This window comes from Xenopus laevis, chromosome 3S, assembly GCF_017654675.1.
Source record: "Xenopus laevis strain J_2021 chromosome 3S, Xenopus_laevis_v10.1, whole genome shotgun sequence".
Taxonomy (NCBI): Eukaryota; Metazoa; Chordata; class Amphibia; order Anura; family Pipidae; genus Xenopus; species Xenopus laevis.
Window position 1 is genome coordinate 73037464 of NC_054376.1, and position 24802 is coordinate 73062265.

General features: G+C 38.4%; 2 protein-coding genes across 12 annotated transcripts in view; one reads left to right on the top strand and one right to left on the bottom strand.

Moving 5' to 3' along the window:
• Positions 1-11000, top strand: part of kmt2e.S (lysine (K)-specific methyltransferase 2E S homeolog) — a 66081-nt gene extending 55081 nt beyond the window's left edge. For all 4 annotated transcript variants that reach the window (XM_018255768.2, XM_018255770.2, XM_018255769.2 and 1 more), the window contains 7 exons: positions 315-562; positions 739-795; positions 894-1457; positions 3700-3986; positions 5575-5660; positions 7840-7934; positions 8838-11000. In XM_018255768.2, the coding sequence (XP_018111257.1) occupies positions 315-562; positions 739-795; positions 894-1457; positions 3700-3986; positions 5575-5660; positions 7840-7934; positions 8838-10235 (2735 nt within the window). In that variant the 3' untranslated portion in view covers positions 10236-11000. The remainder of the gene's footprint in view (positions 1-314; positions 563-738; positions 796-893; positions 1458-3699; positions 3987-5574; positions 5661-7839; positions 7935-8837) is intronic.
• A 5716-nt stretch (positions 11001-16716) lies between these two features.
• The window catches only part of srpk3.S (SRSF protein kinase 3 S homeolog), a 79478-nt gene continuing 71392 nt past the window's right edge, over positions 16717-24802 (bottom strand). For 6 of the 8 annotated variants that reach the window (XM_018254010.2, XM_018254008.2, XM_018254009.2 and 3 more), the window contains 2 exon segments: positions 24264-24356; positions 16717-19022 (listed from right to left, as the gene is read on the bottom strand). In XM_018254010.2, coding sequence (XP_018109499.1) covers positions 18838-19022; positions 24264-24356 — 278 coding nt within the window. In that variant the 3' untranslated portion in view covers positions 16717-18837. 8 annotated transcript variants of the gene reach the window in all.

Genomic DNA, 24802 nt, shown 5'->3' on the forward strand with positions numbered 1-24802 from the left:
CTTCCCAGTTGAAGTGTTCAAGGTAAGCTCAGGGCAGTATCCGCTTTTCTGCCTCCTGATCCAGAAGCACCTCCTTTGTTTGGATGGGATAAAACTGTCTGTGCTCCTGCCTGGACCCCATCGACCAAATATAGCAGAGGAAACATGACCATTCTAAAATGTTTAGATTTGGATTTATAAAAATTAGTTTTTCTTACTTTCCAGTAATTATTTATACAATATGCAGGTTAGGGTGCATCTGCACAAGTGGTGATAAAGTTAGTAATGTTTATGCTCCGTTATTTGAGTTTAATTATGTTGTTTTACTTCCTTAGATTTTACAACTCCATTGAAGAAACGAAGGTTGTTTAGTTTTTTGGATTGCAGTTATTCCGAAAATTCAACACCAGTTGCATCTCCTTATGCTACCCCTACGCATACTGATATTGCTTCCACGGATCCATTTACTACTCCACCCAGGGTAAAAGCAGAAGAGGAGATTTGTCGCAACGGTTGCAAGCAAACTTATTCACCAGTTACTCCTGTTCCATCCTGCCTGCGTGGAAACAACATGCATTTTGAGGTAATGCACTGAGCATACTGGCAATGACCACAACTTTTACGTTAACAAACATTACCGATATCCTAAAAATGTAGTTGTTTAATTTAAACAGTTGTATTCTACAATTCTCTACTTACTTAAGCTGTAGCTGCAAGTGCAAAACAAAAGACATTTTTAATTGAATATTTACTTTGCAGAGTATTTCTTCACCTGATAGTTCGCCAGAAGTGAATCGAAGATCTTTTTGTCAGGAAGTAAGTGTGTTTTACATTTCTTAACATCAGAGGCCATGCTAAGTGGGTTGGTACATAAACGTTGAACTACTGACATTTTCTTTATTTTCCTATTGCAGGGGAACGACCGGGCATCTACATCTCTGAATTCTTCTTTCAGAAATACAAGCTTGTCTGAAGTGGGGCTGCAAGAAATAAAGACTTTTGGCTACTGTAGCCCTAGGAATAGGACAGATGTTTCTGCTCCGTGTACTGGTGAAACTGATGCTGGACCAGAGGTCCATTTTGAAGTAGACATAAATGAACATAGCTCTTTGCAAAAGGTCATGGAGCCTCCACAGGATAGGACTGATTTAAATAGCCTGCAGGAAACTGCTCATAGTGGACAATGCACCATGTATCCAACTTGGATTAAAAGTCCAAACAGGACTGGGGTGAACTTCTTATCTGTCAATTCTAATTTAAGAGATTTAACCCCTTCTCACCAGCTGGAAGTTGGTGGTGGATTCAGAATGAATGAATCAAAATGCCTGATCCCAGAAGATACTCGGGCTGTTTTTATAGATGGGCCTATCTTCTGTTCTGCAGAAGAAAGAATTGTGGCTGGATTTGGAAGATCTCTTGTTGGCGATGGGATATTAGATGGAAACGGGACACCACTTATTCCTCCTCAGAAGAAAAAGGTTAGTGATTTTTATATAGTGTTGTTTTTCTTTAAAAAAAAAAGAAAAAAAAAACCAGCAACATATCTTCTTTCCAGCAAATTTCCTTAAATAATACTTCTCAAAATCCTGTATTGCAGTAGCAGTATAGATTTTTTAAATACAATTTGGGTTTCATGTTAATCGTTAAGTTGAACAATTGATTTTTAAGGATCAGTAAAAAAAAATCAAGTGTAAAAATAAATCACCATAAAGGAAATTAAAGGACTCGGAAATATGGTACAGTCTATCACTGTGTGACACAATACATACTTCTCTCGCTGGTTATTGAGTCATGATCTTTTGAAGCACATGCAGTTACGGGGAAACACAATATTCATAACTGGTAGACACTGGGTGTGTTATTCAGTAGCGTGGGCATCCTGTATTTTTCATTACATTGGGGGGGTTGACTTTCATTTGATAAAGAACACCGTGAATAATCTTTATAATAGTGAACTCAGCTGGCCCAGAGCTAACATAGTAAGTTAAGTTGAGAAAAGGCACATGTCCATCCAGTTCAACCTTTTAAGTCTATTTCTCTGTCATTTTGGAGGACACAGGGACCTCCTGTGTCCCCCATTCGACTACACAGGGACAGAGTACAAAAATCCTGTTTTTAACCTGCCTAACTGCCAGTTGATCCAGAGGAAGGCAAAAAACCCTATCTGAAGCCTCTCCAATTTGCCTCAGAGGGGGAGAAATTCCTTCCTGACTCCAAAATGGAGTAGTCCCTGGATCAACTTGTACTATGAGCTATCTCCCATAACCTTGTATTCCCTCACTTGCTAAAAAGCCATCCAACCCCTTCTTAAAGCTATCTAATGTATCAGCCTGTACAACTGATTCAGGGAGAGAATTCCACATCTTCACAGCTCTCACTGTAAAAAAAACCCTTCTGAATATTTAGGTGTAACCTCCTTTCTTCTAATCGCAATGGGGGACCTTGTGTCAGCTGGAAAGACCTACTGGTAAATAAAGCATTAGAGAGATTATTATATGATCCCCTATATATTTATACATAGTTATCATATCACCCCTTAAGCGCCTCTTCTCCAGTGTGAACAACCCCAATTTGGCCAGTCTTTCCTCATAGCTAAGATTTTTCAATACCTTTTACCAGCTTAGTTGCCCTTCTCTGTACCCTCTCTAATTCAATAATGTCCTGTTTGAGTGATGGAGACCAAAACTGTACGGCATATTCTAGATGGGGCCTTACAAGTGCTCTATACAATGAATGAATGACCCCCTCCTCCCGTGACTCTATGCCCCTTTTAATACAGCTCAAGACCTTATTTGCCCTTGATGCTGCTGAGTGGCATTGCTTGCTACAGCCAAGTTTATTATCTACAAGGACTCCAAGGTCCTTTTCCATAATGGATTTGCCTAGTGCAGTCCCATTAAGGGTATAAGTGGCTTGGATATTTTTACATCCCAGGTGCATGACATTTATCAACATTGAATCTCATTTGCCACTTAGCTGCCCAGATTGCCAGTTTGTCAAGATCATGTTGCAAGGATGCCACATCCTGGATGGAATTAATTGGGCTGGATAGTTTTGTATCATCTGCAAACACTGATACATTACTTACAACACCCTCCCCTAAGTCATTAATGAACAAGTTAAATAAAAGTGGACCCAATACTGAGCCCTGGGGGACCCCACTAAGAACCTTACTCCAAGTAGAGAATGTCCCATTAACAACCACCCTCTGTACCCGATCCTGTAGCCAGTTTCCTATCCATGTGCAAACGACTTCATTAAGCCCAACAGACCTTAGTTTAGATATCAGTAGTTTGTGGGGAACGGTATGAAACGCTTTGGCAAAATCCGAATAGATCACATCTACTGCTTTATGAATCATATCCTGAGTCAGACACTGACTATACTGAGCTGAGCCAACAGTGCAGCTATGAGGTGGGACTGGGAACTCAAGACTCCTTTATAGTATACACTTAAGAAAAGAACTGATTTAGTACATTTTGCCACTTTTTGGCCTGTAACTGAATGCACTCTGATTGTCAGGGTTACTGACACCTTCAAAAAAAAAAAAAATTGCAAGGTTTACATTTTATTTTTAATTTTCATTTTTAATTTTCATTGTTTCTATTTGATTTTAGGCCCACTGCTATGTATTTTCTGTTCTGTACAGTTTTACCACAAAAGGGTAACATATTTCAGAAATTGTTTTGCAAATATGTGCTTTCCTTTTGATTTGTTTAGGTGTCATTGCTGGAATACAGAAAAAGACAGAGAGAAGCTAGAAAAAGTGGCTCTAAGCAGGAGAATTTATCTCTGGTCACTTTGTCTCCCCATCCGGATGGTCTTGCTGGCAGCTGCATCCCTTCTGAAAGCTGCAATGTTGTGTTGGAGAGTTTTGATCAGAATGATAGTAGCACTTGGTTAACACTGCCACCTGAAGTCCAGTCTGTTACTTTTGAAGAAACAGAGCAATCGACTCTAGTAACAGACACCACAGCCACTGAAAAAAATGATCCTGAAGTCCAGTGGTAAGGAATTTAGTAGTTCTTGTATATACTATCTATATATTATCAAATCTGTTTAAATAGGCCTGAAATATAGTATATGACGCCTTCCATCAGTTTGGTTCGTGTAAAGGTGCCTGAACGATGCCAATAATATATATATATTTTGTTGTTTTACAGAAGTACATGGTTCCTCAAATTGAGAGTTTCTGGCTCACATGGACCATTTGCCCACATTCATTAGGCTGGCAGAGAGCTGGCTGGCTCCTTCCCCATCTTGTTCAATTGTGATAGACTCTGGGAACTAAAGTCCATTTGCATTGCATAAAGTGTGTGCACTTCACAACCCTGCTAGTAAAACAAATTATTTGTATAAAAGAAGCCAGTGTCTGTTTCCTTATCACGCTGCAGCTTGGGGTTTGTTTATACATTATCTATCTCTCTTTATAGTTGGGAGAGCTTTCGGAGGAATTATTAGTGCTTTGTAATGGAAAAATGTTGATTTAAAAGAACAGAGTACTTTTTCAACCCAAGTTGTACAGCAGTGAAAACAAGTATTGAACACATTAACGTTTTTCTCAGTAAATATATTTCTAATGAGGCTATTGAGATGAAATTTACAACAGATGTTGGTAACAACCCAAGTAATCCACACATACAAAGCACTCAAAGCAAATAAGTCCATAAATGAAGTTGTGTGTAATAAAGTGGAATGACACAAGGAATAAGTATTGAGCACTCTTACTGAAATGTATTTAATACTTGGTAGAAAAGCCTTTGTTGGTAATGACGCCTCCTGTATAGAGAAACTAGTCATATGCATTACTCAGGGGTGATTTTGGCCTATTCTTCCACACAAACTGTCTTCAAATATTGAAGGTTCCGGGGGTCTCTTCTATGATCTCTGGTCTTCAGTTCTTTCCATAGAATTTCAATTGGATTCAAATTGGATGATTGACTGGGCCATTCTTGCAGCTTTATTTTCTTTCTCTGAAACCAATTGAGAGTTTCCTTGGCTGTGTGTTTGGGATCATTGTTTTGCTGAAAAGTCCACCCTCATTTCATCTCCAGAATCTTGGTAGATTTCAGCAGATTCTTCTCAAGAATATCCTGGTACATTTCTTCATTCACCCATCCTTCAATATGTATTCCCCATGTCATTCCACATACACATAACATAATCTATGGATTTATTTCTTTCGAGTGCTTTGTATGTGTGGATTACTTGGGCTGTTACCAACATCTGGTGTAAATTAGAAATATTGTTTACTGAGAAAAAACATTGACATTTCAATACGTAATTACTCCTTCTAAACATGAGCGAGACAATACAGCAGTGCCACTTTCGAAGGGCAGCATTCACCTATTTTGCACATTTTTCAGTGTGAGCCGGATAAACAGAATACATTATGTATTCATAATGTATTCTTATAATGAAAAAATGTATAGTTCTTAAAACAATTCAACCTGTACCACACACATGACTGTCAGTGCCAAAATCTCTTATTTGTATACAGCTCCAGAGTTGTATATTGATATTTTTAGCTAAAGTCTGTATCTATAGATTTTCAATCCATGTGTAGTTTATTTTATCTGTATATACGTTTCTTAGGACTGCATCAACATGTGTTGAACAAGTCAGAGAGAGAAGCTATCAAAGAGCATTGCTACTGAGTGACCACAGAAAGGACAAAGATGGTAAGTGAATTTGTATGCTCCTCTAATGTACAATTTAGTTTTTTTCTGGTGTGTTGGCTCAGCAGCTTTTCCCAGGGTAACATACCCGATTCCGTAATCGGAATGGGTGACCTCGTGTCACCTGGAAAGACCTACTAGTAATAAAGCATTAGAGAGATTATTATATGATCCCATTATATATTTATTTACTTCTTATATTACTTCTTTATTAAGCCACACAGGATGATTCTTAGAGCTTCTACATTTACTCCTTAAGGGAATAAATTGAGAACAGTAATGATTTAATATCATTTTAAATGACAACCATTTCTGTTCTGTATTTCTCTGAAAACGTAATGCTCCAATCAATACTCTGTAGGGTAGAACTCAAGGCACTAAATTTAGCTTTTCCAAAATTCATGGTTTTTGTATTTGTTTTTTGCACCAGACATGATATAACATTGTGGTCACTTACTCAGGGGTTCAATAACTTGCACATTTGCTATAAGTTCTGGGTCATTTGAGATCACTAGATCCAGAATAGCATTTTTTCTGGTAGGCTCCTCAACAACCTGTGCCATAAAATTGTCATGCAATAAGTTTATAAATTTGTTCCCATTAACTGATCTAGCAGTACTGTTGCTCCAGTCAATATCTGGGTAATTAAAATCTCCCATTATCATTACTTTACCTAAACTAACAGCCTTTTCTATTTGCATTAGGAGCTTTGTCTCTTCCTCCTCACTTACATTAGGGGGTCTATAACATACGTCTACAATTAATTTGCTGGATTCTTTACAATTGGTGAAGAACTCCACCCATACGACTTCTGCCCCCTCATTTTCTAACATAACCTCCTCCTTTATATAAGCTTTTAAATCCTGCCTAACATACAGACATACCCCTCCTCCTTTTCTATTGCCTCTGTCCCTCTGAAACAAAGTATAGCCACTGATATTAACTGCCCAGTCATGTTACTCATTCAGCCATGTTTCGGCCACACCAATCACATCATATTTTACCTCCAGTACCATATTGAACATATGACATGCGGTCCTCCCTATCCTTAACAGTACCCCCAGCCAAATCTCCTCCCCCATTTTCCCTTTCTTTGCCCACTATGTCGTCTAGCCATCTTATCTCCCAAAACAGCTGTACCATCATCATTAAGGTGCAGCCCATCCCTAGCAAAGAGCCTGTAGCCGACTGAGAAATCAGCCCAGTTCTCCAAAAACCCTCCCTACACCAATCTTTCAGCCACGCATTAATCTCCCTACACTCCCGCTGTCTCCTTAGTGTTGCTGGTGGCTCAGGTAATATCTCTGAGAAAATTACCTTGGAAGTCCTTGCCCTCAACTTTACACCTAGTTTTTTAAAATCGTTCTTGAGGTCTTCACCACCTCCTCTAACTTTGTCATTGGTACCTATGTGTACCAAGACCGATGGGTCTTCCCCAGCCCCTTCCAATAATCTGTCCACTCGTTCCACTTTGTTTTTGACAAGCTGTGGACCAGCCTCCCTACCCTTCTGTCCCCTACTTCCCCTCCTGACTGTCACAAACCTTCCTCCCTCATTAGCCGCCACTGCCCCTTCTCCTCCCCCCACTCCACTAGCCCCTGCCAGTGGTTGCTTTGCAAGCCTCCTTTCCTCCCCCTCGTTCGCCGATGCTCTCAGTGCTGCAACTTCACCCCTTAGAGTCTGCAGTTCAGATTCCAAGATGAAAACCCACCGACATCTCTCACATGTAAATACTGCATGGAACTGCTGCTCCAACACCACATACATGTGACAAGACACACACTGAGTGATTCCAGCAAACCCACCTGCCCTCATATTTACACTGGGTACTTACAGTGTCCCAAATGCAATTCCTCACAAACGCCTTTTTCGGTTTTAAACGCCTTAAGGTTTTTAACGCTGCTTAACACTTAATTCACATGCAACACTTAAGTCATATGCAACACTCGCTTATGACTCTCAGAGGTTAAAGAAGAAAAATGTTGTTTTCAGGACCCTTGTGACAGGGCCCAGATATGTAAAGTATTTGAACTGAGTTGCTATTATTTCTATTCAGTTTAATTTTGCCTACAGTGTAATTGTCTACTCTGGTGCTCACAAACATTTTTGCTTAAATAAGCACCACCCACTATAGGCCCCAATGTCATTCTACACCCTAACTGACCTTTTATTTTGTTTAAAGATGCCGACTTGGAAAGTGGGGGCCCTGTTCATGCCAAGGAATGCCAGTCACCAGACATATCCAATAAGAATTGTATAAGTCCTACACAGAATAAGGTAAGGCAACTCCCAGTGTTGCAATTTTTAAATAATTGTATCACATTTTTCCAATTTTATGTGTGTGTGCGTGTGTATATATGGTAAAACGTCATAGTTCCATATGTGCCACATATCTACATTGTAATTATCATATGTAATGTGGTTTATGCGCTTTGGTTGTGTGTAATTGTTTCTTGAACTGAAGCTGAACTAAAGAAGTAGGGTAGAAATGCTGTACATTATGTTTTGAGCTTCTGTACCAGCCCAAGGCAACCACAGCCCTTTATCAGGGAAGATCTGTGTCTCCAAAGTTGCCCCAGTAGCTCCCCATCTTCTTTTCTGCAGATTCACTGCACATGCTCTGTGAGTGATGGGGCCCACTCACAATATACAGTACACATAGAATATAAATGTCACAATATAAGGCTGATTAGTAATTAATTCAGATTCTCATTACATGCCAGTTTAGAAAACTGCCCCATAAGTCATTAGCCTCAGACACTCAAAATAAGCTTGTACAGTACAATATATATTTAAACATATATATGTGCATTTGTAAATAATGGTATTGTCATTTCCAGCAAAAGATCCTAAACACATTATATACAGTGAGTGACAATCAGCCCTGCCACCCTACATCCCTCTTTACCTTTTTGCATGTTACCTAAAGGCTGGAGAAGGTTTGAGTAATGTATAGATCAAAAGCAACTCACTCAACTTACTAAAAAAAATGCTCCACATAGTGGTCGATGTGAGAATAGCACCCAGGCAAGAGAAATAGGAGCAAATGCAGAGTTGTTGACTACTTGGAGGATTGAATATGTCATACTTGTAATATTATTAAAATACATTTGTTGTTTGAAGAATAACATTTTAAAATGGTAGAATTGTTTAATCATTATTTTTCCTCTTTCTGTGCAGTCCTGTTCTCTGGTGCCTAATTTAGCCCATGGAAAGACACCCTCAAAGCTAGATCCTGCCCAAGACACCATGGTGAATGCATCAACAACTGCTGATGTGAACTTGTGTAACACAGACTCTCAGCAGAAAGCGCTCCTTTCTAAGTGTCACATGCCTCATTCTCAGAAGCTACCTTCTACACCTTTAAAGTTGCATTGTCCGTCATCTCCTCATCTTGAACAACCTCCAAAATGCTCGACACCAGTACAACATGGTTATCTTTCGCCAAAGCCTCATTCACAAAAAATAGGTTCTCCATATAGACCACATCATTCCCAACAGCTTCAGGCGGGGACACCCCAAAGAGAGACTCATACAAACTTTTACCCTGTAGTGCAAAGCCTTCAGCCTGCAAATCTCCAGCCAGCCAGTGGGCAGTTGTTTTCCCAGACCCAACCAGGGCAGTGCTCCACTGTTTATACTTCCTTTAATCAACAGGCTGTCAGCAGTCCTGCTCCACCTCCCCCACCTCCAACAGCAACTTATTATCAAAACCAGCAGCCCTCAATCAACTTCCAGAACTACAATCCGATAAAAGGAGCTGTTGCCCAACAAACTGTGTTTACACCTGGTCCGAATCAAGGTCATCCTACTACAGCAGGACAACCAGCAATTCAAGGACACCATGTAACTTCGGGACATTATTTGCCTTCTCAGAGCCCTAATGTACATCTCCAAGCTACAGGGGTTCCACCGCCCCCACCACCACCTGTAGCAAACTGCCATCAGCAGCAGCACTCTGTTCAACATGTTACAAGTCCAGTTCATACAGTTCCAGTAGTGAGTAGCTCACATATTCATTCTCAGACATCTGGGCATAATTTACCTCCACCGCCCCCTCCACCTCCTGGCCCAAATCCTCATCATTCGCATCTTCAGCATGTAGCAGCGGGGCACCAAGGCCTGCAAGCGCAGCACCAGCATGTTTTAAATACAGTTCCTCCACCACCCCCACCACCGCCTCCACCACCGCCGCAAGCAACAAATGTTTTGGGTGGTGTTGGAAATCTGACGGCATCAGCACAAGGAATGCATATGCAAACTCATCAAGGACCTCCTATTTTCTCTTCAGGAGCTCATCCTAGTGTAGCGCCGTATTCAACACAAGCTGCACATCATAACCAAGTTGGACCTGTAGCGCAGCACCAGTCACTTCCTGGCCAGAACTCTCATATTCAGACACAAGGACCAAACAGTATTGCAGCACCTGCAGCTTTTTGTCCGCATCCGAGCTCCGTCCTTGTCCATGGAGTTCAAGGATCTCAGCCGTCATCAACGGTGCCTGGGCAGGTTCCTATTCACAGGCCACAGGTACCTCCAACCTTCCAAAATAACTACCATGGCTCAGGATGGCATTAGAATTGGATAATCTGTGTGTTAACATTTTTAAATGTTGTGTAAAGTGTATATTTTATATGTACCTTATAAAGGTACTTTTTATGGCCTGTATATGAAACTTTGTACAAATTTCAATTCCAGTGCGTTTCATTGTACTTTTTTCCTTCCGATTTTGTTTTTAAAGTCCCTGAGAACTGTGTGTTTTTTAAGCCAGTATTGACTAAACATTCCAGTTTTGTTCTCATTGTCTTTCCTTTACGGCAGTAGCGTGAATACTGCGGAACTTGTACATTTGCTTGTCTCGATCTCCACTGTGTGTGTTTGTACATGTGGCACTGACCGGTCTCCCCTCAGCCTCCTCTTGTGCCACGTGTGGGACTATGTTGAGAAATCTGCACCCATTCAGTTTCCATTCGTTATATACAGCATTGTAAATGAATGTATAGTTCTGTTTTAACAACTTGACTTCATTAGAAGTTCTGTAAATACTGTATTTTGCTTGTATATGGCTGAAAGCTTCCACCTCATTTGATAAAACATTGTACAGAATATATATTTTTTTTTTGCAAACTATAATCTTTGTGGAAGTAGTACATTATATAACATGTCATTTTTGTAATATACGGTCACATTACAGCACTGGTTGGGCATTTTAATTCATGTTAATAAATCACGATTGTCAGTTTTATCAGGTTAGTCCTTTCATACATTTTACAAATGCAAATTGATGCATAAATACAGCACTTAAAATGTATATTAAAATTCCGTCTCGGCAGTTTTATTTTCCTGATGATTCTAAGCCTTGTTTCTTTTGTATTCATTTATATAGAAGCACAAATATATGTAGTGCTTTACAATTATAATAAATAGTGAGAAATCCCCCATAGTCCTCCTATTCAAATCTTGAGAATCAACAATGTTCTACTTCAGCTTCCACATGTAAAACCAGAAAAGTAAATACCTGTTATTTTGAAGAGAATACAGGCTTGCTATCCTTTCTCACACATCATAACATTATGGAATGCTCTCCGTGGTTTTCCAGGTAATCCTCATTCAGTAAAACTGTTATTATTACATTCCTTGGGCTAGAGTCCTGCGCTGAGCCAATTTGATAAACTGCAACCCGCATACTTACCAGCTTGGGCCTGCTACTCGACCCGCAAGTACCTTATCTGCTGACCATCAAGAAACAGGAAGTGCTGTCATTGTAAACCAGAAGTGACATCATTAGCAGTAGCTGTGATCCAGCAAACCCAAAGAACTGCCGACCCTCCTCTATACCCGCTCCTGAAAGTACAAACCTGCATGGTACCGCCGTTTTTTGCGGGTAACCTGTGGGTAGTTGACCTGCTGCAGGACTCTACCTTTGGCAATTGTCATATTTGAAATACAGGAATGGGATCTGTTATCCAGAATGCTTGGGACCTGGGGCTTTCTGGATAAGGGGGCCTTTCCTTAATTTAAATATTTCTCAAAGCCATTTTAACATTAAATAAATCCAAAAGGATTGTTTTGCCTCAGATAACTATGAATTTTTTTTTTAAATACAATTTAGATGGCTTTTCTGTAATTCAGAGGTTTATGACCTGTATTTGGGTATCAAAGTAACATTCACCACAAATGGTTTATATGAAGTGAATTATCTGCTATGAGAACTGTTAAAAAAAAAAATGGAAGCTTTACATAAAATATCTTTTTTATTTACGTTTTCCAAACCCACATTCCCACTGACACAGTTAAACCTTGCAGAGCCTGTCATTCTAAACTAGGGATGCACCAAAGCCAGGTTTTGGCTTTTTTAAGCAGGATTCGGATTGAGCCCAATCCTTCTGCCTAACCGATCTGAAACCTTTGGAGAGGGAAATCGGGTGACTTTTTGTCACCAAACAAGGAAGTAAAAAAATGTTCCCTTCCCACTCCTAATTTGCATCTGCAAATTAGGGTTCAGTATTTGGCCGAATGTTTTGTGAAGGATTGGAAGGTTTGGACAAATCCAAAATAGGAGGTTTAGATTAGGGATGCACCGAATCCACTAGAGTCTCTAGACATACAACAATGATTCCTAGGCAAAGGCAAACACTGAAAAATATTTCTAGGGTGCCTAACTGTCTGTATTCGCTCCTATGCAGAGCTTGCACCAAGATGAGTGCAAATACCCTATTGCACCTTATTAACTTTGCAGTGCCCTGGATCAAATGGATTAACATCCAAGCTATTGTCCTTGCATATGTAAAAGTTCGGGAATAAGAGATGGAAGATTGACGTATTCCCTCTGCTACCAAACAACACATTTGAAAAATAAACTCAACTGGATATTGATAAAAGTTTGACAAGCCTAGTACTTGATAAGCAATCCAAATATTATGGGAGCCATGGTTACAGTATGTTGTCCCAAAAGGTAAGACCAGCATTATACGAGTGTTCTTACTGTTAACTATATTTCATAGGCAGCCACTGTATTTTGGCTGGGAGGCAGGAAATAAAGTATTGGTACAGCCGCACAACACATCACTACAAGAATATTATAATATGAGATTAAATGGAATCTGCCACTCAAAGTACATTACATGCAGACACTGAGAGAAGCAGAAGGCACTGATCCCCCCAGGGACATAACACAGAGAAGCTCTGGCATCCCAAGCACTAGAATAGGATACTGGCACACAAATGGATACATAGGGTCCAAATAACAGCCCCACAAGCAGTGAATACTGGCAAGGGAAGCACAATATACAATAAAACTAAGTGGGTGTATATACAAGTACATTGTATAGTTAAATTGGGCTGAAAAAAGACAAAATCCATCAAGTTTAACCCTCCAAACGAAAACCCAGCATTCATACACACACCCTTTCATACTTTTACATAAATTATACCCATACCTATACCAACTATAGCGTATAGTAAGGAGTGAACATGGGCACTCCAAGCATATCATAAAGTTTGAGATTCTAGAATCGCCTCAAGTGTCACTCAATAGCCAAAAAGCAAGGTGTGTGGGGCACTGTGTCACCTGTAGGAGGTAAAGCCAAGTGACTGCATTAGTAATGTTGAAGTTTCCAATATCTTTCATTGCCTGGATCCCCCTTTGGCAGGTTAGACAGCAATGTTATATTATAATTGGGCAGTTGTTCAATATCACCATTTCCACTGCATCAGCATTAAAGGTTCATAATTAAATATTAACATAGCAATTAAGGTTGACAAATGCCTAACCAAGTTGGTGCAGAGGAAGTTGAAAACTCCTATGTAAAGCCTATCCAATTTGTCAAAAAAATTCCTTCCTGACAAGAGGGCAATGTGATCAGTCAACTTTGTACTGAGAGTTAATTTCCGTGACCTGGAAAAGCCACTCATTTCTTGAAGCTATTGGATAGCATATGTATGGCATACCTTGTTATCCAAGAGCTTCTCTATTCTGTTCCCTTCTTGTACTCCACTATATTCTTCTCTTCCCTTCTACTTTCATTCTTTACTTTTTTTTTTTTACATCTCCTTTTGTTATGTTTTGGCATTATTGGATGCTTTGCCTTTCTTCCTCCACTACTTTTACTCCTTTTCATTTAATTCCTGTGCTGACCCCTTTGCTCCGTTTTTTCATAATCATATAGTGAATTCGTAACCCCCCCAACAGGAATACTAGTAATTTGGACAGACACAAGTAAGCAATGCAAGGAGGGAAGCATCACTGGTGGTTCAGTGGACTGAAAATCTAACTTGATTCACCAGCAGCACTTCTTGCTGTTTGACTTTCCTACACTCTGGGATGGAAACAGCAGCGGTGCTTAAAGTCTATGGCTGGAAAAAAAAAAAGCCCCAAAACGACCAATGCTGCGCCAGGAGGAGTTCCATGTCCTGTATTATTTGGTCATGGAACTCTTTGGTGACTTATAATATGCTTGTATTTTATAAAAGGGGTACTTTATTCACTATATACTGTATTGCACCTTTATGCTATAGAGACAGTGATCCACTAGAGCAACAACTACTGTGATAATGCAAACAGGGAATTACTCAAAAGCACTTCAAATGTTTAGGTGACTTTAGTGGCCTTGCAAACTTTTGTGCAGGGCCCTTTTCCCTCTTGTAGTGGTTGGTTTTGTACCTAAATCTGTTCAATGTATACACCAATTTTTACAGCACTGCAGATGTCAGCGATTTAGAATGTAATATATTTAATGATTGTTTACACCTATATCCAGTATTACACCTGTATCCAGTACAGTATTGCAGCATATATGGCTGTTCAGCTAAATGATCTTGGTTAGGAATTGCATCAGGTTTAGTCTTGGTACTAACATATGTTTTATTGTATTGCTTTTAATGTTTTTATGTATGTGTATTTATAAAAATATATTGTATAGCATTATATATACAGTTGTGTTCAGAATAATAGTGTTTAAAAAAGTGAATTGCATAAAGCGTAAGATCCTTAACAGTTTTCATTTCCATACACGCAAATGTATTGGGAAGAAAAATATAAATTAGGGAGCACCGTCCATCAATTGGAGAAACAAGTGGATGGTGTGTAGGGTCTGAATTATAAGTCAAGACGTAGGAGAAGAAAAAGAACTAACCCTTAAAGTTGCACCTTCCCCATCCCATGATCCGATCACTCAGTGAGCAAACTTAAAACATAACTTTTACTATGTAAATTAAAAAAGAGAATCCAGGAAAAACATTAAAATAAGGGAAGGCACAGGGAGACGGAAAGACTTGAGGTAGGTATTCGGTCTCTATGAGCTTCAGAATGGGTCTGAGACCTGCCTAATCGGCTTGCAGCCGGCTGCTGGAGTCACCTAGGGATACCCCTTCAATCAACAATTCAACAACCACCCCTTCACCCGCAATCAAACCCTCCCAGTCGTGTGGCCAAAGAATGGTTAATTCAGCGCCATGTGAATATGAGCAAATATCAAATCTGCTTTCCTGCATAGAAGGCACAAACAATATGAGTAGTGTTGATGAGCTCTACCCCTTTAGGCTCCGCCAATCACCAACCCCTTCACCCACCCCTCCCAGTTCAGCGTGTAGAAAATAACCCATAATATCAGTCTCCTTCAACCCTCCTGCGCGTATACACCGACATGTATATTTATGAAGTAGCATTTTAACCCCGTGAAAAGCATTTCCCACTTAATATGTTGCAGAGATGCCCTTATACTGTCAAAGTTTGCACGTCTGAAATTTAGTGTTTTAGTTACTCCCTTATAGAATTGCTTCTGCAACAGAATCTCAAAGGAGACCATGTTATGATCACTATTCCCTAAATGCTCACCCACACAAATGCTAGAGATGAGTTCAGTATTGTTAGTTATTCCAAAAGAGAGTAATTCCTAGTAGGTTCTTGAACGAGGTGGAATAAAAAGTTGTCATTCAGCATATTTACATTGATTATCCAGTCAATGTCTGGATAATTGAAGTCACTCATAATAATAACAACCGATTTGTGAAGCTGCTTCTATTTATACAAGTGGCTGACCTTCATTCTCATCACTTATACAAGGTGGTTATTAGCATTCACCAATGATAACCCATGATGTATGCTTTTTCCCCCATTTGTATGGTACAGATTATAGCATTCAGACAACCAGCTTTATTTTTTGTTATAGTTGATTTAATGACCATTTGACTTGCCTTAAATCTAATTGTTGGAAACAACCAAGTCCCTACTGTAAAATACAGGAATACTAGCAGTAACTTGACCATCCCATAAGGTGAATCTGGAATAAAAGCACAAAATCCCACTAAAATAAAGGTTTCCATCAGATGAAGGGTTTTGTTTTCATGATTTTTCCCTTTAAAAGGAACAGAAACTCCAGAAAATGTGTTTTAAAATAATTAAATGATAATATACTGTTTTTCTGCACTAGTGTGGTTGTTTTAGAAACACTGCTATAGTTAAATATAAAACAAGCTGCTGTGTAGCCATGGGGCAGCCATTTTTTAGTGTTACTGTTCCTTTAACGGTCTATTCTAAGGTCAAGTTAAAGTAAACCTGATTGGTTGCTATAGGCAACTGTATTGGAGCAATTAAGCACTTGTGCTTGTAAATGATGTCTTGGCTATTGTTCCCCCTGACTTTGCCAAAGGAAAGCTGCAGCAACTGAACACCATTTGGCTCAACACATTGAGCAAATTTACACCTGGACAGTAACCCAAGGCAGTGATTAGCAGGTAGAACAATTTAGCAACAGTTACTGCAGCATCTGATTGATTGCTATTGGTTACTACCCAGGTGCATATTAGCCCAGTGTTGAATGAGCCCCCTGAGGTTATCAAAAGATCACTTATCATTATAGTTGTTTGTAAATTAATTAACACATGGCTAAAACTTTTCACTTATTAAAAATGTATTTTTTTTCTGTATGCATTTCTAATAAATATTTGCAAGCACGAGTGTTTTCTAAAATGACATTGATAGTGGTTTGGCTGCAATTACAAAGAACTCTACTGATACCTGAAAATTAAAAACTGTTATAAACATATTTCAGTCATCAGGTTATCTGGAAAAACATACATTTTATTGGACAAATGCAAGCACCTTAAACCACAACTGGTTACTGTTACAATACGGGGCATTTTACATCTAATTATTGCAAAGGCTTGTGATTAAAATGAGAGGTTTAAGAGAAAAGTGGCACCATAATTTGTAAAAACAGAAATTTACATTCATCCCAATAACTAAAAGAGGGCCAAACGGACATTTACATACATCCTAAAAGCGGTATTACCTAGAATATTTTTTTCTTTTGCTTTGAATCGAACCAGGAATGCACCTGAATGAAAGTAACGTTATAAGGTAAAATGAATTACTAAATAGTATGTATATCCAAAATACTTATAGCCAGTGCAATCAGTTATAAAAAAATAATGCTGAATTATATGTACTGTACACCTAAGCAATTGTGAAATTGGCTATTTAACATTCAGAATGCTACACCAGAATGAGCTACATTGTCCACTGCACTACACACTGTGGAGCAAAATCATTGCATTAACATCTTTATTCTTTGTTTTCTGTTATTCTTTGCATTTCTGCAAACATATAATACATGTTACCTTACACAATTTACACACAAAATGTTATTGAGGTCTTTCTGATGTTAATGCAGTAAACACCTTATGTGTGTTATCTGTGGGTATTACAAATCATGTAACCTAAAGTTCAGTCAGTATATATTTACAACTGGCCTGTCTGTCACACACTATGGTCTATGGGACATGAGACAAATTTCAGGTGTTTTGTCTGGATGAGAAATGGAGCCATAACCTTCCCCTGCTGCCTGCCACAAAGCTAAAGAACAACTGCCTGAAAACAGCAGCACTGCCATTTTTCTGGCAATTAAGAATTGAACACTGGAGCATCTGGCTGATCAACACCAGTTCTGGCACTTTAAGGCAACTGACATTTTACCATATGGAAAGCAGCAAGGGGTGATTTGGGGCATTATCCCACACCTAGGAAAGAATGGGGAAATGTGCCCTGTATGCCATAAGCCAAAGTTCAAATGGTGCACCATCACACTCCTATAGAAAAAAAAAAAACCCCAAATATCCTTGAGTATAACCTCTGACAAAACACTAGTTGCTGTAAATAACATATACAAAATTGGAAAATTATTACAAATAGATTTACTCTAAAATAAGAATGAAGCATAGTGGTTTGAGATGAACTGCCCTGTTTTTCTATGAATTAGAGAAGCATCAAGGGCAAGGATTTCCGTACCAATAAATCAAATTTGTTAAATATAACTAGAGGGTAGACTAAGTCTGCTATTCATATTTCTGTACAGTTTAATAAGGATATGGAAACGCTGCTACACAAATTTTAAAAATCTAAAAAATGTATTTTAGGATTGTTGCAAAAGCATCCCTAAAGTGCCATTCAAGTCAATTGTTTGAGAAGAAAAGGCATTACTTTGCAACTCAAGTTCAGAAGACCAGTCACCTGCAGGGAACAAGCAGAGATAAGCTGACATTACATGCTGCTAAACTGAACAGGGTAACCTAGACTGGCTTTGGAATTCAAATATCATTTCATGTAATTAACTGTCAAGAGTACCAGAAGGTGCCACATCATACTATTGCCTTCTCTTAGCATTGATATTAATGAAAACATTTACAAAGTGAATGTACATAGAATATAATACAAGAGTGGTAATATCTCCTGAACAATAAAAATGTACTGTGCCCATATATTTAGGGCCCCTTTTTTATTTATTTTTTTTGAATTTCAAAAGCAAGGATTTACGCAAACATCACCTAAAACGTATCTTCATAAATAGTTACAAAATCTTGTAGACATGGAAAAAAAACTCTATTTGCTCAAATATTAGACATCCGAACAGCACATAATATGGAAAAATATGGTTAGAAACAAATTTTCCCCTACCCAATACAGAGTGGATAAGTTAGAGCAGATAAGAATAGCAGACACAAAGGCTAACAGTACCAACAAATACTAAACACACCAAAAAATTTAAATAACAAAAAGTAAAATGGGGTAAATCAATGGGACTGAGATGAAACCAGCTCAAATATTATGCTGCTGTTAACATTTTGTCACAGTCAGCAAGTAGGTATGCAGCAACAGAGCAAAGCTTCAAGCCTACAATATTTGCTAAGAACTTAACCAAGGATGTCTGAGACACTCGCCAGCAGACGCACGCTTCTCTGGAACCATTTCCAGCATTGGTGTCAGGAAATCTGTAAACTGAGCAGCATCTTCTTGAGGCCAGCCATACTTCTCCACAAGAACATCATAGAGACTCCACGGCTTTAATTTAGTGATGTGTCGCAGTTCTCCTGTACAAAAAAAAAAAACGCAGCACATTAATACCCCAAAAACATCAATTTGTAATTGTCTTTAAACAGTAATTGACAATAATAAAGCAAATATGGATGGATACGATATACAGTATTTCCATACAGGATGCAGCATCTTTGCAACAGGATCTTGACAAACTGGCAATCTGGGCAGCTAAGTGGCAGATTCAATGTTGATAAATGTAAAGTCATGCACCTGGGATCTAAAAATATCCAAGCCACTTATACCCTTAATGGGACTTCACTAGGCAAATTCATAATGGAAAAGGACCTTGGAGTCCTTGTAGATGATAAACTTGGCTGTAGCAAGCAATGCCAGTCAGCAGCATCAAGGGCAAATAAGGTCTTGAGCTGTATTAAAAGGTGCATAGCGTCAAGGGAGGAGGGGGTCATTCTTCCACTGTACAGAGCACTGGTAAGGCCCCATCTAGAATATGTTTTGGTCTCCATCACTCAAACAGGTTATTATTGAATTAGAGAGGGTACAGAGAAGGGCAACTAAGCTGGTAAAAGGTATGGAAAATCTTAGCTATGAGGAAAGACTGGCCAAATTGGGGTTGAAAAAAAGCTGAAAAGGGGTGATATAACTATGTTTAAATATATAAGGGGATCATATAATAATCTCTCTAATGCTTTATTTACCAGTAGGTCTTTCCAGCTGACACAAGGTCACCCATTCCGATTAGAAGAAAAGAGGTTCCGGCTAAATATTCGGAAGGGGTTTTACAGTGAGAGCTGTGAAGATGTGGAATTCTCTCCCTGAATCAGTTGTACAGGCTGATACATTAGATAGCTTTAAGAAGGGGTTGGATGGCTTTTAACAAGGGCGAAAATACGGGGTTATGAAAGATAGCTTGTATTATAAATTGCTCCAGGGACTAGTCCAATTGCCATCTTGGGAGTCAGGAATGAATTCTTTCTCCCTCTGATGCAAATTGGAGAGGCTTCAAATGGTTTTTTTTGCCTTCCTCTGGATCAACTGGCAGTTAGGCAGGTTATATAAAACGTGTGTGGACGTGTGTCTTTTTTTCAACCTAACTTACTATGTTACTATGGACAGGATGGTCTCAATCATATACATCAGGAGAGTTTTTATCCCAGTTATTTAATCAACTCTTAAGCCTGATATGAGCAGTAAAATGGACCAAACCTTTAAATGAGTAAAATTGTAAAAATAACAGCTTACATGAGTACTGATCAAGTCTGACTGATAATGACGATGATATATTTATAGCAAGTCGGCAGTTTTGCTAAACAAACTCTTACTGTCAAATTGGGCTGAGGTAAGGGCTCTGTGCCCATCTCAGCACCAATTCTATGCAGAACACTTTTTGTGCACATTGGTATTATTGTGCTGAACAGCAAAGCTTAACAGAAATAGCATTACCAAAATGGCGCTACAAAGTATTCTAAAGCAGTCAAGAATGTTGTATACTAGGGTTATGTTTTGCTTTCACTGGAACCAGGGACCCTAGTCACATACAACAGTCCCAGTATTACACATTCAAACAGGAAGCATTTTCCTGGCATGGCCATAATTATCTAGAAGACTTGTAAGTGTTAAAGCTTGGTTCACCAATTCAAAGAACACTTTTTTTTACTGTAGCATGATGAATAGAGTACAAAGGGAACATACTTTAAACCGCTTCAGCTAATGCTAAACACATGGAGATGTTAAGTTGGTTTGCAGCACCCCCCCCCCCCAGCCCCATCATTTAAAAAAAAAAAATGTGCACTACAAATCGTTCTTGTGCTACTACTGATTTCAGAGATAATTTAGAATTGTGATTGAGTGTGTGATCCATGTTTTTGGATATACTGTGCATTTAAACTTGGGATTCTATCCACTGTAACTTGCTTCTAAAATAAACCTTTCACCTCAATTTCTTAATATATATGGTGGCCATACAGTATATACAGAGGAGCAGCATTAATATGTGTGAACAAACCACTAGAATATGCGCCACTACACTTCAGTGGCCTGGGCATCCCACAAAAAACATTTTCTGGACCTAACTGGCACAAAATTATGGGTGACCCATGAAGTAAATAAAATTATGGGTCACCTATGGTTTTTGTATGCACCGAATGTCACCTGAAAACCCCTTACAGACTCCCTGTTCCATTAAAGTTTTATGGGAAGCCAGTCATCCCCAGGTAATAAAAAAGTCAGTCTATTAGTTCCAAGTGGTTTTGATATTTAAGATTATAATAATTTCTTAATGTTGTGCTATGGCACACATGGTTATTTGGTAGTAGTGCTTCAGAAATATAGCAATCAAAATCTTTCTTGTACTGTCATTGCATCCCATTCAAAAAAGAGAAAACACTCTTAGTGGCTATATAAATCAATACTCATCCAATTAAAACACTGCCAGGAGTAATCTTCTTAAAAGCCTTTATTTATTTATGTAGGATACACTCTCTCCTCAAACACAATTGAAATTTGAGGAGAGAGCGTATCCTGTAGATTTACTAAAACAACATTTGGAAGTTGAAAATGGTTTAGAGGGTACGAAACTGAAACAAGCACATTCTTCAAAAGATTGAATCCGTTTTGTTTCCCATTATAGTACAGTAAGTACATATAAAAATGATATTATTATGGTTTATTTACATGAAGCAGGGTTTTACATATGAGCTGTTTTATGCAATATTTTTTTTAGAGACCCACATTGTTTTGGGGGTATAGTTTTCCTTTAATATCATTTTCTCAAAGAAGGCCATGAGGTACAACAATTGAAATTCTGTTGATAATGTACCAAAAAAATGTAGAGGTAGTGATAGGATCAACGCCCTTTACAAAAGGAAGCAAAATGGATAAGTAAGTTAGTGACATTGGTACACCATGGTTTAATAGTAAATCACCGGTAGACCTTACTTAAATCATATTTTCTATTAAACCATGGGGTACCAATGTCACTAACCTACTTATCCATCAACCTTCACCAAAAAGTACATTTTTTTATATAAATTATCCTGTAGAAAAAATAAAATTACCATTCAAATACTAACATGTAAAACTCTGTACAAGACTTAGTAAATCACCGGTAGACCTTACTTAAAAAATCATATTTTCTAAGTCTTGTACAGAGTTTTTACATGTTAGTATTTGAATGGTAATTTTATTTTTTCTACAGGATAATTTATATAAAAAAAAATTTACTTTTTGGTGAAGGTTTTTTTTTTTTTTTTTTACAAAAGTGACAGATAAGTGATATATTTAAATTGTAACTCTGAAAAAACTTTTGTAATTGCGTTGTCATGTAATATGGTCAGGGCCGTTTCAAGCTGTTATGCCGCCTGCGGCACCGTCCGAAATGCCGCCCCCACACCCGCCTGACGTGCTTACCTTACGGTGCCATATCGCTAGTGCAGAGAGCAAAATTGCGCTCTCTGTGCTAGAAAAGCCGAATTTCCGGCTTAATAACCGGAAATTTGGCTCTTAAGGTTACCAGGAGCGGCTTTTTGCCGCCCCTGGTAACTTCTGGGGAGCTGCTGTCTGAAGAAAGGTGCTCACCTTGCCTCATGGCAGAAATGCCCCTGAATATGATGGTTTACCAATAGGAGTCTTTATGATGCACTATAAATGTTTGAGCACATGCTGCTTTCAGTAGCTTGATAAAAGACCAGTATTGGTCTGAAACACTGCTAGTGCCCAGGTCAGAGCCCACAATTAAAGGGGTTGTTCACCTTTCAGATAACTTTCAGTATGATGTAGAGAGTGATATTCTGAGATAATTTGCAATTGGTTTTCATTTTTTATTATTGAAGGTTTTTGAGTTATTTAGCTTTTTATTCAACAGCTCTTCAATTTGCATTTTAAGCAATCTGGTAACTAGGGTCCAAATTACCCTAGCAGCCATAAATTGATTTTAATAAGAGACTGGAATATGAATAGGAGAGAGTCTAAATAGAAGGATCAGTAATAAAAAGCAGCAATAACAATACATTTGTAGCCTTACAGAGCATTTGTTTTTTTTAGAAGGGGACAGCAATGCCCGTTTGAAAGCTGCAAAGAATCAGAAGAAAAAGACATAACTATAAAACTAAGAAAAATAAATAATGTAAACCAATTAAAAAGTTGCTTAGAATTGGTCGTTCTATAACATTCTAAAAGTTAATTTAAAGGTGAACCACCCCTTTAAAGAAAGGATTTTAAAGGGATACTGTCATGGGAAAAATATTTTTTCTTTAAATTAATCAGTTAATAGTGCTGCTCCAGCAGAATTCTGCACTGAAATCCATTTTTCAAAAGAGCAAACTGATTTTTTTATATTCAATTTTGAAATCTCACATGGGGCTAGACATATTGTCAATTTCCCAGCTGCCCCCAGTCATGTGACTTGTGCTCTGATAACCTTCAATCTCTCTTTACTGCTATACTGCAAGTTGGAGTGATATCACCCCCTCCCTTTTCCCCCAGCAGCCAAACAAAAGAACAATGGGAAGGTAACCAGATAGCAGCTCCCTAACACAAGATAACAGCTGCCTGGTAGATCTAAGAACAGCACTCAATAGTAAAAACCCATGTCCCACTGAGACACATTCAGTTACATTGAGAGGGAAAAACAGCAGCCTGCCAGAAAGCATTTCTCTCCTAAAGTGCAGGCACAAGTCACATGACCAGGGGCAGCTGGGAAATTGACAAAATGTCTAGCCCCATGTCAGATTTCAAAATTGAATATAAAAAAATCTGTTTGCTCTTTTGAGAAATACATTTCAGAATTCTGCTGGAGTAGCACTAACTGATGTGTTTTGAAAAAAACATGTTTTCCGATGACAGGATCCCTTTAAGAAGATTACTCCTGGCTGTGCTGTCAATTGGATGTGTGTTCTACATGGATGTGGTCATTGTGTGACTTGCACCCTTTTGTTAAGTATATTGCCAAAAAGGTGCTGATAAAAATATTTTAAGTAACAGAGGGAACCATTCATTGACACAGGAACACACTACAAAAGAACAGAGGCACAAAAGACTATACATACAGTATACTATATAAAGGCAGTGTCCCCCTAAGATTTATACAATAAATAATTAAATAAATAAATATGCCTATGCACACAGATATAGATGTAGTATCTGACATACAACATCAGCAATCTCATCAATATATTCAGAGCACAAATAATGTTTATACATAGTAAAGATAAAGCATTTAATTACCAGTTGAGATAAATTGTTGTAAGATGTGTTCTATGAGACAGAAGTACAGTTACCTTTCTTGGTGAAAAAATCCTTGGAATATTTCCCCAACATAGCACATTTTCGAGGGATTTTTCCCAGCAGTTCAGTGATCAATGCTATGTGATCTGTGTTTGGAGAACATTGCCAGCAAAACAGAAACATACAACTATAATCAGTACAATTCATGTGTTCAGAAACTGGCCCGGCACAGACAGAATCAATCAATTGCTGCAGTATACAGAAATTAAACATGACCTGTGGCTGTATGTTTATCACATTTTACAGATGTCTTTGTATTCAACTAACCAAAAGTCCCAATCCTGAAAACAAGAAATATAATTTTACATTAAAATTTTCATACACAAAACAATGCGGATCCTTTTTTTTTCCTATTTAGGACTGGCATATAACTTCTAAAAACAAGAAAAAGACTGATACTAAACAAGGTAGGCAAAAGAGCCCAGCTTATAGAGAATAAAAAAACATAATTTCTGCCCCATTTTCCTTCATGAAAACTAAGAGCGAAAATATGATCCTTTACAACCGTGATTACATTATTCAAAAATAGCAG